Raw genomic sequence first — 14,832 nt, forward strand, 5'->3', positions numbered from 1 at the left:
TCTCAACCATAAAGTGTTTCAATTCCTCATCAATCCAAGGGGACTTAAAAGTTTTTACAGTCATTATCTTAATGGGTGCATGCTTATTGGGGCGACAGGTAGCCTAGTGGTTAGAGCGTTGGACTAGTAACCGAAAGGTTGCAAGATCAAATCCCTGAGCTGACAAGGTAAAAATCTGTCGTTCTGCCCCTAAACAAGGCAGTTAACCCACTGTTCCTAGGCCGTTATTGAAAATAAGAATTTGTTCTTAACTGACTTGCCTAGTTAAATAAAGGTAAATATATACTTTTTTATAAGCAAGTTCATAAATGTGTCAAGTCTGGTTGCTCCTCATTACACACCAGCAAATATTCTTTACATCATCAATGTAAGAATCACTACAAACGTATTGTATGACCTCTTTAACCTGTTGGGGATAGGGGGCAGTATTTGCACGGCCGGATAAAAAACGTACCCGATTTAATCTGGTTACTACTCCTGCCCTATAACTAGAATATGCATATAATTATTGGCTTTGGATAGAAAACACCCTAAAGTTTCTAAAACTGTTTGAATGGTGTCTGTGAGTATAACAGAACTCATATGGCAGGCAAAAACCTGAGAAGATTTCTTACAGGAAGTGGCCTGTCTGACCATTCCTTGAGCTTCTTGACTCTGTTTATTGAAGACTGAGGATCTTTGCTGTAACGTGACACTTCCTACGGCTCCCACAGGCTCTCAGAAGGCGGGAAAAAGCTGAATGATGTAATTCCAGCCCCAGGCTGAAACACATTAGCGCTTTTGGCAAGTGCTCTATCAGAGGACAATGGGCTGAGGCGCGTGCACGAGTCGACCCCATGTTTTTATTTTCTATCGTCTTTGAACCTAAACACAGATTCCCGGTCGGAATATTATCGCTTTTTTACGAGAAAAATGGCATAAAAATAGATTTTAAACAGAGGTTGACATGCTTCGAAGTACGGTAATGGAATATTTAGAATTGTTTTGTCACGAAATGCGTCGTGCTCGTCACCCTTATTTACCCTTTCGGATAGTGTCTTGAACGCACGAACAAAACGCCGCTATTTGGATATAACAATGGATTATTTGGGACCAAACCAACATTTGTTATTGAAGTAGAAGACCTGGGAGTGCATTCTGACGAAGAACACCAAAGGTAATAACATTTTTCTTATAGTAAATCTGACTTTGGTGAGTGCTAAACTTGCTAGGTGTCTAAATAGCTAGCCCTGTGATGCCGGGCTATCTACTTAGAATATTGCAAAATGTGCTTTCACCGAAAAGCTATTTTAAAATCGGACATAGCGAGTGCATATAGGAGTTCTGTATCTATAATTCTTAAAATAATTGTTATGTTTTTTGTGAACGTTTATCGTGAGTAATTTAGTAAATTCACCGGAAGTGTTCGGTGGGAATGCTAGTCACATGCTAGTCACCTGCTAATGTAAAAAGCTGGGTTTTGATATAAATATGAACTTGATTGAACAGACATGCATGTATTGTATAACATAATGTCCTAAGATTGTCATCTGATGAAGATCATCAAAGGTTAGTGCTGCATTTAGCTGTGGTTTGGGTTTATGTGACATTATATGCTAGCTTGAAAAATGGGTGTCTGATTATTTCTGGCTGGGTACTCTGCTGACATAATCTAATGTTTTGCTTTCGTTGTAAAGCCTTTTTGAAATCGGACAGTGTGGTTAGATTAACGAGAGTCTTGTCTTTAAAATGCGGTAAAATAGTCATATGTTTGACAAATTGAAGTAATAGCATTTCTAAGGTACTTGAATAACGAGCCACAGGATTCAACTTCTATGGGCTACTGCGGGTTCACAGCCAGTGAAATATCAGGGCGGCAAATTCAAAAACAACAAAATGTCATAATTCAACTTTCTCAAACATACAACTACTTTACACCATTTTAAAGATACACTTCTCCTTGATGTAACCACATTGTCTGATTTCAAAAAGGCTTTACAGCGAAAGCAACACATTAGATTATGTTAGGAGAGTACATAGACAAAAATAATCACACAGCCATTTTGCAAGCAAGGACATGTGTCAATAAAACCCAAAACCCAGCTAAATGAAGCACTAACCTTTGACGATCTTCATCAGATGACACTCCTAGGACATTATGTTACACAATACATGTAAGTTTTGTTCGATAAAGTTCATATTCATATCTAAAAACAGCATTTACATTGGCGAGCGATGTTCAGAAAATGTATTCCCACCAAAACATCCGGTGAATGTGCACATCAATTTACAAAAATACTCATCATAAACGTTGACAAAATATATAACAATTATTTAAAGAATTATAGATAGACTACCCCTGGATGCAACCGCTGTGTCAGATTTTAAAATAGCTTTACGGAGAAAGCACATTTTTCAATATTCTGAGTACATAGCTCAGCCATCACAGTGAGCTATTCAGACACCCGCCAAGTTCGGGGCAACCTAAACTCAGAATTAGTATTAGAAATATTCTCTTACCTTTGCTGATCTTCGTCAGAATGCACTCCCAGGACTGTTGTTTTTGTTCGAAATAATCCATACCTCCGTATTGTTCGTGCGTACAGATCACTTATCCAAAGGCATAACGCGCGAGCGCGGAACCAGAGACGAAAAGTCAAAATGTTCCATTACCATATTTAGAAGCATGTCAAACGCTGTTTAAAATCAATCTTTATGGTATTTTTTATGTCAAATTGCGATAATATTCCAACCGGACAATAGCATTTTCATTCAAGAAAAAAAAGAAGGAACGGCGTGCTCACGCAGATCCAATCCCTTTGTTGCCAGGCAGACCACTCAGTAACTGAGCTCCTATTATCTGCCCAGTGACAGGAGAATGCTCAAACCACTCTCTGAAGGCTTTAGACAGCCAATGGAAGCCTTAGGAAGTGCAACGTCACCCCACAGACACTGTAGCTTCGATAGAGAATCAAAAGAAGAACTACAATTCTCAGACTCTCCACTTCCTGCTTGGATTTTTCTCAGGTGTTTGCCTGCCATATGAGTTCTGTTATACTCACAGACACCATTCAAACATTTTTAGAAACTTCAGAGTGTTTTCTATCCAAATCAATCTACTAATAATATGCATATTCTAGTTTCTGGGCCAGAGTAGTAACCTGTTTAAATTGGGTACGTTTTTCATCCGGCCGTGAAAATACTGCCCCCTAGCCCAGACAGGTTAACACTATATTAGGCCCAGCCTTTGGAACTTTGGATTTCTTAGATATGGCTACTATATTGTGATCAGTAGATCCTATGAATTGTAATACTGCTTTAAAGCACATTTCTGCAGCATGTTGTTGATCTAATTCCTGTGCTGTTTGTAACTACCCTGGTAGGTTGACTTACAACCTGAACCAGGTTGCAGGCACTGGTTACAATTTGAAGTTATCTTGAGTGGGCAGCTTGATGAAAGCCAGTCAATATTTAAATCACCCAGATAATATACTTCTCTGTTGATATCACATACATTATCAAGCATTTCACATATATTATCCAGATACTGACTGTTAGCACTTGGTGGTCTATAGCAGCTACCCACAAGAATGGGTTTTAGGTGAGGCAGATGAACCTGTTAGCCATATAAAAAAAGTGGTTTTGAATATGTTGTTGCGATGACCGCAACATCGCCCCCGTTGGCATTTCTGTCTTTTCGGTAGTTGTTATAGCCATGTATTGCTGCCATTGTATCAAAGATATTATCTAAGTGAGTTCTAGAGATAGTCAGAATATGAATGTCATCTGTTACAATAAAGTTATTGACTTCATAAACCTTATTTCTTAGGCTACATATGTTACTATGGGCTATTTTTAGCACTTTTCTGGGTTGCTTTATTGTTTTTAATGCTTTACTGGGAATCTTATCAAAAGTAGACTTGCTCATGTTATTTATATTGGAGCTGATAGTGCACGGTGAGCTGCACACAGTGGACTTCCAACTAGGGAAAGGGGGATACCTAGTCAGTTGTACAACTGAATGCATTCAACTGAAATGTGTCTTCCGCATCCAACAGAGTTACAGTAATTTTGGTACGATGGTACCGGACCTGAAATGATTGACCGCTTTTTTGAATCTTTCAACGCTTGAATAATTTCTTTCAAATCAATTTCAGAAGTTCTAAGCTAGTCCTCCTGATGTCGTCTGACCCCACATGGACTACGACAGTGTCAACTCTCGGCATTTGTCGTAGAACGGTCGGAAGCAGCCGTGTAATGTCCTGTACTCGTGCTCCTGGGTAGCACAGGGTTTTTGCGCTGGGAACCGAGATGTTTCTCACCATAGAGCTGCCGATGATGACAGCTGGTGAAACAGCCGATATAAGTCCTTACCCACAGATTGGAATAGCAAAGATATAAGTAAATGCCTGTCTGATTGCCAGACACCTGATTTTGACACTGGAAAAAACCCAAACCGACGATCTTACAATCAATGTGTTAATAGCACGTTGCAAAGCCTCACTCTGGAGAAAATGCAACATACACTACGTGGATCAAAAACTTTATTTTATAAAGACATGGAAACCTTTTATTTCTTTTGTTGAAACCTATACCAGTGTCTGATTATGTACCGAGTTCACATTTGTACTCATGTGTCTAGATACATACGTGTGTAGATATACTATACATAGACTGAACAAAAATATAAATGCAATATTCAACAATTTCAACATTTAACTGAGTTACAGTTCATATAAGGAAAGAAGTCAATTCAAATAAATTAATTAGGCCCTAATCTATGACTGGGAATACAGATATGCATGTTGGTCACAGATGCCTTTAAAAAAAATGTAAGGTAAGGGCATGGATCAGAAAACCAGTCAGTATCTGATGTGACCACCACTTGCCTCATGCAGCGTGACATCTTCGCATAGTTGATCAAGCTGTTGATTGTGGCCTGTGGAATGTTGTCCCACTCCTCTTCAATGGCTGTGCAAAGTTGCTGGACATTGGCGGGAACTGGAACCCGCTGTTGTACATGTCGATCCAGAGCATCCCAAACATACTCAATAGGTGACATGTCTGGTGCGTATGCAGGCCACGGAAGAACTGGGACATTTTCAGCATCCAGCAATTGTGTACAGATCCTTGCAACATGCAAAGGAGATGTGTCCCGCTACATGAGGCAAATGGTGGTCACACCAGATACTGACATGTTTTAAGGTATCTGACCAACAGATGCATATCTACATTCTCAGTCATGTGAAATCCATAGATTAGGGCCTAATGAATTTATTTAAATTGACTGATTTCCTTATATGAACTGTAACTCAGTACAATCTTTGAAATTGTTGCGTTTATATTTTTGCTCAGTGTAAATAAAAACGCTTACATGTTGAAGTGTATGTGATATGTATATTGGCTACAGCCTCATGACCAAACCGATGCTGACATGAGGGAGGCTCCAGAAAATGTAGCCAAACTTTAATTAAACTTTTAATTGCATAAATATAGGATAAATGCCAGTCATGTTAGATAACAATTAACAATAACGTCTAAAGGCTTGATTCTGTCGACATACTCGAGGTTCGTTCAGATCAAATGGTTACAAGACCGGAGAGTGGACAGTGCCCGAAGGGCACCTCACATCACCCACCTTGAACTTGATCGGAGGCAGTCAGCATTTTAAACTATTTAACCATAATCTTAATTGTTTAAAACCTGGACGTTTTATCAAAATGTATGAAGCATGTCTTACCTTGTTTCAAAGTAGCCTAGCTAAAATACAACCATAGAATGTTGAGGGAATTATTTCATAAACACTTAATATGATTTTGATTTTCAAAATCAAAGTTATTTTATGGTCCAGCAGCCAAAGGCACAACCCTAGTCATATTAGTAGCCCTAACAACCCATAGTAGTTGATGCATTATTAGATTTCCCCTTTTATATATTCTAACCAATATTTGAATCTCTATCACATGAAACTGCTTGCGAATGTGGTGCGCTTTTGAGAGAACAGTGTTTTCCCGCTAATTGCACTTTGGAAGATACGCCTATAGTTTACAGCCATGCCGACATTTTGAGCTTATAATATGAAATAAAACTTTATAACAATTTTAAGATAAACGGTCTGATCTGATGCATCAGCTTCATTGCTTTTTTACATTGTTTAACCTCTCTAGGGTCGGCGGGACGAAATCGTCCCACCTACGTAACAGCCAGTGGAATCCTGTGGCGCGTTATTCAAATACCTTAGAAATGCTATTACTTCAATTTCTCAAACATATGACTATTTTACACCATTTTAAAGACAAGACTCTCGTTAATCTAACCACACTGTCCGATTTCAAAAAGGCTTTACAACGAAAGCAAAACATTAGATTATGTCAGCAGAGTACCCAGCCCGAAATAATCAGACACCCATTTTTCAAGCTAGCATATAATGTCACAAAGACCCAGAAGACAGCTAAATGCAGCACTAACCTTTGATGATCTTCATCAGATGACACACCTAGGACATTATGTTATACAATACATGCATGTTTTGTTCAATCAAGTTCATATTTATATCAAAAACCAGCTTTTACATTAGCATGTGACGTTCAGAACTAGCATACCCCCCGCAAACTTCCGGTGAATTTACTAAACATTTACTAAATTACTCACGATAAACGTTCACAAAAAGCATAACAATTATTTTAAGAATTATAGATACAGAACTCCTCTATGCACTCGATATGTCCGATTTTAAAATAGCTTTTCGGTGAAAGCATATTTTGCAATATTCTAAGTAGATAGCCCGGCATCACAGGGCTAGCTATTTAGACACCCAGCAAGTTTAGCCTTCACCAAAGTCAGATTTACTATAAGAAAAATTGTATTACCTTTGGTGTTCTTCGTCAGAATGCACTCCCAGGACTTCTACTTCAATAACAAATGTTGGTTTGGTCCCAAATAATCCATAGTTATATCCAAACAGCTGCGTTTTGTTCGTGCGTTCAAGACACTATCCGAAAGGGTAAAGAAGGGTGACGAGCACGACGCATTTCGGGACAAAAAAATTCTAAATATTCCATTACCGTACTTCGAAGCATGTCAACCGCTGTTTAAAATCAATTTTTATGCCATTTTTCTCGTAAAAAAAGCGATAATATTCCGACCAGGAATCTGCGTTTAGGTTAAAAGACGAAAGAAAATAAAGCATGGGGTCGACTCGTGCACGCGCCTAAGCCCATTGTCCTCTGATCGGCCACTTGCCAAAAGCGCAAATGTGTTTCAGCCTGGGGCTGGAATGACATCATTCAGCATTTTCCCGCCTTCTGAGAGCCTATGGGAGCCGTAGGAAGTGTCACGTTACAGCAAAGATCCCCAGTCTTCAATAAACAGAGGCAAGAAGCTCAAGGAATGGTCAGACAGGCCACTTCCTGTAAGGAATCTTCTCAGGTTTTTGCCTGCCATATGAGTTCTGTTATACTCACAGACACCATTTCAAACAGTTTTAGAAACTTCAGGGTGTTTTCTATCCAAAACCAATAATTATATGCATATTCTAGTTTCTGGGCAGTAGTAATAACCAGATTAAATCGGGTACGTTTTTTATCCGGCCATGTAAATACTGCCCCCAACAGGTTAATGTAGCGTAGACACTGGGAGTCGAGAAGCAGGTGGTAAGTTTAATATAACAAGAAAGAAATACAACGTAGGATTAGCGTCTAGACATGAACAGAAAACAATACTGACTGGGGAAAGAACCTAAGTGAGTGCCAGATAAAGGGGAGGTCCAGGTGTGCCTAATGATGACGCGCAGGTGCGCGTAACGATAAATGCCAGGTGCGCATAGTAAACCGGCAACATCAAATGGAGGGGAGGAGCAGGAGACGATGTGACATTTCATGTGCAGTGGTTGTATGAATTTTGGATTTGTCGTCCCAGAACTGTCCCTGAGTCTGTTTTAAACCGTAGACATATAAAGTTAATGTCAAGCAATGAGATGGTTTTCTTTGTGCTTCACTCACCGTTGATTCTCACCCATTGTGGTCTATTTGACAAAAAAATATATAAAATCCACAGAATGAGGTTCGGACTTGGTTCATATGCAAAAGTTTCTTGCCCATTCGAAGTGGCTGTATTGGCTAAAAAGCACTGGAAAAGTCCACAACCACCATCTGGGCATTGCACTTTTTTCAAGATGGGAAGGAGCCAGGTGTAGTAAGTACACAAGAGCATCGTCTACTCCTCTCTGTTGCTTGTAGGAAAATTGAAAGGGGTCTACAATGTCTCCAACCTTGTTTGGTATGTGGGAGTGGACCAGGCGCCCCTAACATTTCATTACAGAAACAGGGCTTGTTACTTTACAGAAACAGGGCTTGTCTGTCCTCTGTAAATAGAAAACAAATTGTGCAGGCTACTTTTATGTCCGTTTTAGATTATGGTGATATTATCTATATGCATGCATCGGCAAACACATTAAAACCACTGGATGCTATTTACCATTGTGCACTCAGGTTTATCACGGGTGATAGTTACAAAACTCATCACTGTATCCTATATCAACATGTGGGTTGGGCCTCGCTATCTGTGAGGCGAGAGCAACATGCTCTCTTGTTTATTTATAAAGCACTTCTTTTAAAACTACCTCCACATATATCATCATTAATTTCCACTAGATATACAAATTTTAAAATCAGATCACAGATGTGGATTACATTAGAGACTCCTGCGGTCTCCACAGAGTTGGGTAGGACTGCCTTTAGTTCCTTTGTACCTTATTTATGGAACAAACTGCAGATCCAACTTAAGTTAGACACTCTGGTGTCCCTTGCCCATTTCAAAAATGTTATGGAGGATCAATATGATGTTGTCTGTGATTGTTTCTGTTAAATTGTGTCTTTGTTTTGTATGTTTGAAATGTTCTTGTCTGTATGCCTAAAACTGTACATGTCAACATTTTTAAACAGGGCACAGCCGTAAAAGAGATCCAGGTCTCAGTCTGTTTCCCTGTTAAAATAAAGATTTTTAAAAATTATGAGAGGTGTTATTGCAACAGGGCGGTAATCATTGAAAACAGCAAGGCAGCTCTTCTTGAGCACTGGGCATACGATGGAACATTTCCACAGAGCTGGCATTGTGTGCTTCCTCAGTGAACGATTGAACAGCTCAGAGAACAAATCTGACAATTCCTTGTGACAGGATTTCAGAACATGGTTGCTGATGTTACCCTGGCCAATCAATACTGTCAACGCAGTCTCACAGTCCTGCGCTGGAGGTGTCATTCCAATGTTTGACTGATTTATAGACCACTCCCTCCCTCTGTAGACTTGTAGGCATGGTTAATATTGCTGAAGCAAAAATAAATTGTTTTACAACCCCTTGTAGCAAATTACTGATACGAAGGCAGCACCTTTTCGTGCGTACAACTGTTGAAATCACCCAGGATTAATACAGGGGAGTCCGGTGATTGACTATGCGCTACACACATGATGTGATAAAATCTGCTGTGTGTGTGACATTGGCTGAGGGTGGAATATATTGATGGGGGGGAAAAAATAGATAGTTACATATTGAAATATTATTTTTGACGCTATATCGTATCATATCCTTTTGACAATATCGCAATATTTATTTTGCGCTAGTCGGCTGTACCAACACTGGTATTTTTCATCCTAAAGATTGTTCACCATCTTCTTCTGAAATAGTGACCCAACATGTTTTCAGTACATTTATTTCTGACTGATCAAAACTCATTTTCTCATGCTCTCTCGTCTCAATGCAGCAGACATAATGTTTGGAACATCAAATGGCAATAAAATGGCAGTATCAATACATATACAAATCGCAAGAATTAAAATACAAATCGTATCAGCACCTAAGTATCGTGATAACATCATATCGTGAGGTCCCTGGCAATTCCCAGCCCTAGTGGAATATAGGGCCCTGAGTGTACAAAACATTTGGAACACCTGCTCTTTCGATGGCATAGACTGAACAGGTGAATCCAGGTGACGTCCCTGGTATCACCATTACCGTACCTCAATTCCATCTGGAAAAGTTTGCATTCCATCTGGAAAAGTTTGGATTTTTTCTTAACGTTAACGTTTTCATGTTTAAACGTTCACACCTCTAATATGTGTGTGTGTTCCTCACTCACCGGAGTCGTCCGTCCTGGGCCGCCGCCCCCCCAGGGATGACCTTGGTGATGAAGATGCTGGGGTCTTCACCGATGTGGGGGTTGTCCGTTCCCCCCGCGATACTGAAACCCAGCCCAGAGTTACCCTGGAGAAACCAAACAAAACATAATTCACTACTTTCCAAGACACACAAACACACTTTCTCCATAAGCATCTTTATGTCTTTGAAAAGCGCTATATAAATCCCATGTCAACTATAACAACAATTACAAACTGCTACTGCATACAACAGATTTGTTTGTGCAGTCTTGCCTACTCCTAAGGTTTATTGTTACGCCACTGTTCGTGCGGTCTTACCAAGTTTTACGGTCATGCAAGACGAGTTGGCAAGACAGCACAAAACAGATCTGGGACCAGGCTAATTTCCAAATGGTCAACAAGCATTTACAAAAAAGTGGCAGTATTATCACACAATAAAACACACCAAACCAGTAGGAGCACACAGAGTGCGTTGTTACTTAGAAATGGCAGCGGGCGCAGGGGATAAGAGCTCCCAGGGAGACAGCTTGCGGAGAGGCGAGCATTTTTTATTTACACTATGCTAATAATACCGTGCACTTGAGAGTACAGCTGAAATGGGTCACACAAAAGAAAAAAAGGAACATAACAAAAATACATCACCACGGGCGCGTTGGGAGGATTAAGACATGGGGCTACATAATGCAAGTGTGCACAAAGCAACAAAATGCGTATTATGCCAGAGACATGGTCTGAGTCCTAAATGGCACCCTATTCCCTTTATAGTACTCATATATAGGGAATATGGTGCCATTTGGGATCCAACCTTGGAGTGTGTTAGACTTGAGTGGAACATTGGAGAGACTGGAGGAGTGTACTACACAAGAGAGATGGCTGTTTGATACAGGATAACTTGAGAGGAGAGAACATTATGGTCCTGATGGTGCTGTATTATACGAGCAGTGTTGGGGTCAGTTTCATTTCCACTCAATTCTGAGAGACGAATTGCAATGTAATTACCAAATTGAATAAATCCCCTGAATTATCTGAATAGAAAAATGGAATTCATACAGACCCTGCATACTCGAGCTGTGAGTAGGGCTGTTACGGTGACCGTATTACCACCACACCAGCGGTCACGAGTCTAGACAACAGTCAAATTCCACATAACCGTTTAGTCATGGTAATTAGGCTTCTCTAAGCTCTGATGCTGCTGATAGTCATTAGTCACCCACCAAACTTTATAACTGTCTGGTACTCAGCACTCTATTGTCCCTCTAATCACTCTGACGTCAATGCAAATGTCATTGAAAATCAAATCAAACACTTATACCCTGACTACACCGCTCGCGTTGCAAAATAAATGTAGGAATCTATATTATTCAATTATTGCACCCACACTGTTCGCGCGAGCCAATGAGCGTCTGCGTTGCCAAGGGCTAAAACAGAAGTCAGTTCTATTTGTGACGCAGATCGCGTTGCATGTCCTGCCTCTCCAATCTCCTCATTGGTTTATAGAAGCAGGTACCCACATGCCATCTCCTCATTGGTTATACCCACGTGGGTGACTGAAAGACAAACGAGGTCGGTGGTGGTAATGCACCTAATTTAGGAAAGTTACCAATCGTAATAAAAAGTCCAGAGAAGAAAAGGTCTGGAAGGAGGAGAGATGACTAGAAACGATTTGGTTGACCATGTTATGTGTGGATTAATTGTCGGAGTAGAGGACCTTGTGCATTTCAGGTAAAATAACTCAATGTTTTTATCCCAGAACAAATTAGCTAGCAACAGCAAGCTAGCTAAATAGGACAAATTAGCTAGCAAGTGCAAGCTAGCTAGCTAAATTGCCATAAATGTTTAATGCTTTTCAACCTGTCCCCAAATTACTGTAATTGGTTCAGAGTTTGTTTTGATATTTTAACCTGCGTGTCGTGATCGCATTTGGTGCGGGGGCACAAAATACATTTCTGCACGATGGAGCACGCGCACAGCCGATTTGGGCTCCGTGTTGAGAACCCATGAGCTCATATTGCCTGAGAACCTCTATTTAAAAGAGGAGGATACCATCAGCTTTCTATAGGCTAGGCCTACTATATTTATTTCTCAACTTTCTTAACATTAAGCACATTGATTACTTTTACAACAGGAGTATAGCCTACCTGGCTGGCATGAAAATGAACCCCGCGAAAAGCATACTCCATTTACTATTTAAGTGCATAGATGACATGTAGTGTTTTCCGCTGCCCCTGTTTTAATACAGGTGCATGATAATGGTCCAATTCTAAATCAAAACGAATTTCACACATATATTATTTAGTATATGTAAAGACAATATTAAATCAAGAATAGTGTAATGGCGGACAATATTAGCCTATCACTTGTGAATGACGCCCAGCTTAAGGCAAACAACGCATTTTGTTTTTGCAACTATTACAAATCATAGTCGCACATCGCATATAGCCTAGCCCATAGGCTTATACGTTTTAATAAGGTTTGTATCACAACTAAAGCGCCAAATAACTTCTTAAAATGAAGAACATTAATCCGCTTTACAATGGGTGTAGAGCCTAAATGATATACATACGCAGCGCGTGAGTTTTAAGTTTGGGGAAAATAATTTTCACCATAAAAAAGCACCTTTATAATAAAAGCAATACATGCATAATCATATTTGTGGTCACCTTTGAGAATGGTGTTGTCCTGCTAAAGGAAACATTTGCGTTTAAAGCCTACTGCCTTTATTCGAAGAAATAGCCTAATAGTTTATCAATATTTTAAGGTAAACGTTCTCATCTGTTGCGTCAGGCTCATTGCTTAAAACCAGTTTTTTGATGCTAGTGGAGGTATTCATTTGGAATCTATCGCATCCCACAACTGTCCTAGACTATGTTTGGAATATTTATTTCTCGCACAGAACAGAGTAGCTCAACTTTTGGACTATGGGGATAGTAGATTGACATAGGCTAGCGCTTTTGCTGTTTGTTCGACCAACTCATCTTGTTGGCTTAAGAAAAATAATTGTGGACAGTTCTTCCAATATCTTCAATATGCGCCTCGGAATTCTATAAGTACGCGCACAGTTGTGTCCCCGATGTGTCCATCTTCACTTGTAGCCTGTGAGAAAGACCCTATCACGTGACGGAGAGCCATGTGAGTGAAAGGTGCTTTGGCACGCTGCCGGGAGAAGGGAATTATAATTATTATATTCAGCCCAAGAGCACAACAGTCACTTTCCTCAAAATACATGGATTTTTTTTTATGGGGCATTACGGCCAGACAAAGGGGATGCAGCCGGGATATTTCAGGCATTATCAAGTGCTTGTCAAATTGTGTGTGAGAGACTGATGAAGTGGGTACAGCCTGCCCAAAAAACAAAGCAGAGATTATGCCGTTCATCAAATTATTTCAAATCCTTGTTAGTCGCATCATGCAGCCTTAGAATGTTTTAAAAATCAAAACATATAGCCCAACATTTGTATCACAAATAAAGTTACATTAATAACTCTAAATTAAGCACATAGGAGTACCTGTGTCTTTGTTAAGCACTCAACACAAAATAGCCGCATGTGCGCATGTCCCTCAAATTGTTTTGGAGAAAATTTCCTTTCAATATTATTCAGCTATGTTCAATTGTATTCTTCATACTATAAAATAATGACACGGAATTCTAAGTAAATCTTGTCTGCTAAATGAACTAGTGTAGCCCACAGCCATATGGCATAGCCAGATCAGGGCCTAACATAAGGACAACTTGGAGTATGCTATTCTGTTCTTCTGAAATAGACTACATTTTCATCATATCCTGTTTGTTTAGACCTGTTTAAAATAAATAATGGGTTTATTGTGATGGTGTAGGTTATATTAAATGGACTTAAACTTTTTAAAATGTGGATGTTCCAAAGGTCTGTATCAGTGTCTTGTAGGCTCTGTGTGGAAGCCAGGAGACGCTAAATGTGCTTATGTTCATTAACGGTCAATTATCGTGAGACCGGAAGTTATTTGCTTGACAACATTTCATGAACGCAACAGCGCTAGCTGTGAGTGTGTATAATACAAGAGATATGCAAACTGTACCCTTTGAGGGCCAGCGTGGGTGCAGGCCTTTTCTTCCGGCAAGCAGAAACGCACCCGATTTGACCATATCCTCAATCATAGTCTACAATAAAGACTGATTTGTAAAATGTAGTCTGTTATTGGTTGACCGAAGCAAAAGCCTGCACCCACAACGGCCCTCAAAGTGTAAGATACCACCCCCCCACCACCAATTTGGAGGGCATACCATGTCAGACATGAACATTACACACACGCTACTTTCTAATACAATCGAAAGGACTGTAGTACTTCCATTGTGAGTACGTAAAAGTACTTTACTGTATGTATCTTGTACTGAACCACTTCAATATAGTGACAGACGAGGACCTGTGTTGCTGCTGTGCAAAGAATGTGGGTGATTCCCAAATGGCATCCTATTCCCTATATAGTGCATTACTTTTGACCAAGACCCATAGGGCCATTTAGGAAGCAATGGTTGTGAATTAAAACATTTTTTTAAAAGAAAGAGACAGTCCCCTTACCCGTTCGAGCGTGATCTCCTCATATTCATAATCCGCTTCTGTTCCGTTTACCTGGAAGGGGGAGAGGGAATGACACATTTTAGCTGCTGAAGTTTGTTAGCTACTAGTGACTACTTGTAACAAGTGACTACTACTAGTAACTAACAGTG

The 14,832-nt window shown here is 39.9% G+C and overlaps 1 protein-coding gene across 19 annotated transcripts in view; it reads right to left on the reverse strand.

Moving 5' to 3' along the window:
- LOC115156587 (disks large homolog 1) overlaps positions 1-14,832 on the reverse strand; it is a 285,164-nt gene that overhangs the window by 121,552 nt on the left and 148,780 nt on the right. For all 19 annotated transcript variants that reach the window (XM_029704079.1, XM_029704077.1, XM_029704076.1 and 16 more), the window contains 2 exons: positions 14,684-14,734; positions 10,112-10,236 (listed from right to left, as the gene is read on the reverse strand). In XM_029704079.1, the coding sequence (XP_029559939.1) occupies positions 10,112-10,236; positions 14,684-14,734 (176 nt within the window). The remainder of the gene's footprint in view (positions 1-10,111; positions 10,237-14,683; positions 14,735-14,832) is intronic.

The sequence above is a fragment of the Salmo trutta genome, chromosome 21 (assembly GCF_901001165.1).
Source record: "Salmo trutta chromosome 21, fSalTru1.1, whole genome shotgun sequence".
NCBI classification, from domain to species: Eukaryota; Metazoa; Chordata; class Actinopteri; order Salmoniformes; family Salmonidae; genus Salmo; species Salmo trutta.